Source organism: Mytilus trossulus, chromosome 6 (genome assembly GCF_036588685.1).
Source record: "Mytilus trossulus isolate FHL-02 chromosome 6, PNRI_Mtr1.1.1.hap1, whole genome shotgun sequence".
In the NCBI taxonomy this organism is placed as follows: domain Eukaryota; kingdom Metazoa; phylum Mollusca; class Bivalvia; order Mytilida; family Mytilidae; genus Mytilus; species Mytilus trossulus.
The window spans coordinates 47,036,218-47,038,292 of NC_086378.1; the positions used below are offsets into that span (position 1 = coordinate 47,036,218).

Below are 2,075 nucleotides of genomic sequence, written 5' to 3' on the forward strand. Positions count from 1 at the left end.
ATTGTGATGCAGCAGAGTATAGACTTACTTCGTGCGCAGGTGTCATAAAACATCAGGAAGGCAAACTGACGGTCTTGTTGTAACATCGTTGGATGGAACTGTTAGCCTTACTTTACCTACCGTTATTAAATGTGACCGTATTCCTCAAATTCGTGACGAAATTCCAACGCCAGAAGTGGCGAAATACTATCCTCATTTAAAGGAATTAGTGAAATACTTACCAGAAATCAACGACAATATTCCTATCTCTATCCTAATCGGAAGAGACTTACCAGAGGCGCACCACGTTTTAGAACAATGCACTGGTGTAAGAAATTCTCCATACGCTCAGAGACTGCCACTAGGCTGGGTAGTCGTAGGTGAGTCTTGCCTACACAAAGTTCACCCACCAAAGAACAATGTAATCGTTAATAAGACTTTCGTATTGCCAAATGGTAGGACTTCCATTTGTGAACCTTGCCCGAACGACATCGATATTCAGCGATTGGATATGTTGAACGGACAATCTAAGTCAGACTCACAAGAAACTCTAGAATTTCTGAATGTTATTGATGAACAAGTTCATCAAAATTCCGATGGTAACTGGGAATCCCCATTACCATTTCGTTACCCTAGGCAACGCCTACCAAACAACAGATCACATGCATTTAAGAGAGCAATGAACTCAGATGCCAGTCTTCGAAGAGACGAGAAGAAATTGGAACATTTCTTCCAGTATATGGAGAAAGTATTAGAGCGTAAACATGCTGAGATTGCACCGCCTTTAAGCCAAGAAGATGAGCGGTGGTACTTACATATTTGGGGTTTATCACCCACGCAAACCGAACAAAATAAGAGCAGTACCAAGTCAGGAATATGACAGTTTTTGTCTATTCGTTTTTGATGCGTTTTTTTATTTGATTTTGCCATGTGATTATGGACTTTCCGTATTGATTTTCCTCTGGGTTCAGTATTTTTGTGATTTTACTTTTTTCGACTCTTCTGCTAAATTTGCAAATACTATTATTTCTCTTAATGATGTACTTCTGCCCGGACCAGATCTGAATAATAAACTTCTTGGTGTATTGTTAAGATTCCGGAAGGAGCTTGTAGCCGTCACAGCAGATATTGAGTCTATGTTATATTGCTTCGTCGTTAATAAGACAATACCTTCGTTTCTTCTGGTACGAAAACAATGACTTTAAAAAGAATTTGGTTGAGTACCAAATGAGAGTGCACGTATTTGGAAATAGCCCGTCTCCAGCAGTTGCTTCATACTGCCTTAGAAAAGCAGCATCAGTTAACAAAACTACAAACATATCAGATATTGTTGAATTTGTTAATAGACATTTCTATATAGACGATGGTTTGGTATCACTTGCAACACCGAGAGAAGCTATCGATTTACTTCTGCGAATTCGTGAATCACTTCAAACAGGAGGTAATCTCCGCCTCCACAAAATTCCATCTAATAGCAAGGAAGTTATGGACGCTTTTGAACAACAAGACCGTGCTAATAACTTAAAAGATATTGATTTGTGTGTTGACGAACTGCCTACTCATCAAAGTTTAGGTCTTAATTGGGAGTTAGAAACTGACACGTTCACATACAAAGTTTCTCCAGAAGAAAAACCTTTCAGCAGACGAGGATTATTATCCACCGTAAACGGCATATTCGACCCTATGGGATTTGTTGCTCCTATTGTCGTTAAAGGGAAGTTGTTACTCCGAGAAATCGCAAATGGATCATACAACTGGAATGACCCACTTCCCAGACATCTGTTTGCAAAGTAGTCGGACTGGAAACAATCACTTACATCACTAGAGGGCTTGCATATACCCCGATGTTATTCGCCAACTTCTTCATGTAATGCTGCGGAAAAGGAGCTCCACATATTTTCTGACGCCTCGGAACAGGCAATTGCATCAGTGGCTTACTTAAGGACCAAAGATATGGATAATAATTATCATGTCGGATTCGTTCTTGATAAGGCAAAGGTGGCCCCGACACACGGTCCTACAATCCCAAGACTCGAGTTGTGTGCCGCCGTACTGGCAGTGCAAGTTTCAGAAAGTATTCTAGACGAACTAGATAT

The 2,075-nt window shown here is 40.3% G+C and overlaps 1 protein-coding gene across 1 annotated transcript; it reads left to right on the forward strand.

The window, feature by feature from the left end:
- The first annotated feature begins 1,206 nt into the window (after positions 1-1,206).
- Positions 1,207-1,773, forward strand: LOC134722749 (uncharacterized). Its single transcript, XM_063586373.1, has one exon. It carries the CDS (start codon positions 1,207-1,209, stop codon positions 1,771-1,773), a length of 567 nt encoding a protein of 188 aa, XP_063442443.1.
- The last annotated feature ends 302 nt before the right edge of the window (positions 1,774-2,075 follow it).

Excerpts from the sequence above, each read along its gene's own strand:
- LOC134722749 (XM_063586373.1), top strand. The coding sequence starts at position 1,207 with ATGAGAGTGCACGTATTTGGAAATAGCCCGTCTCCAGCAGTTGCTTCA.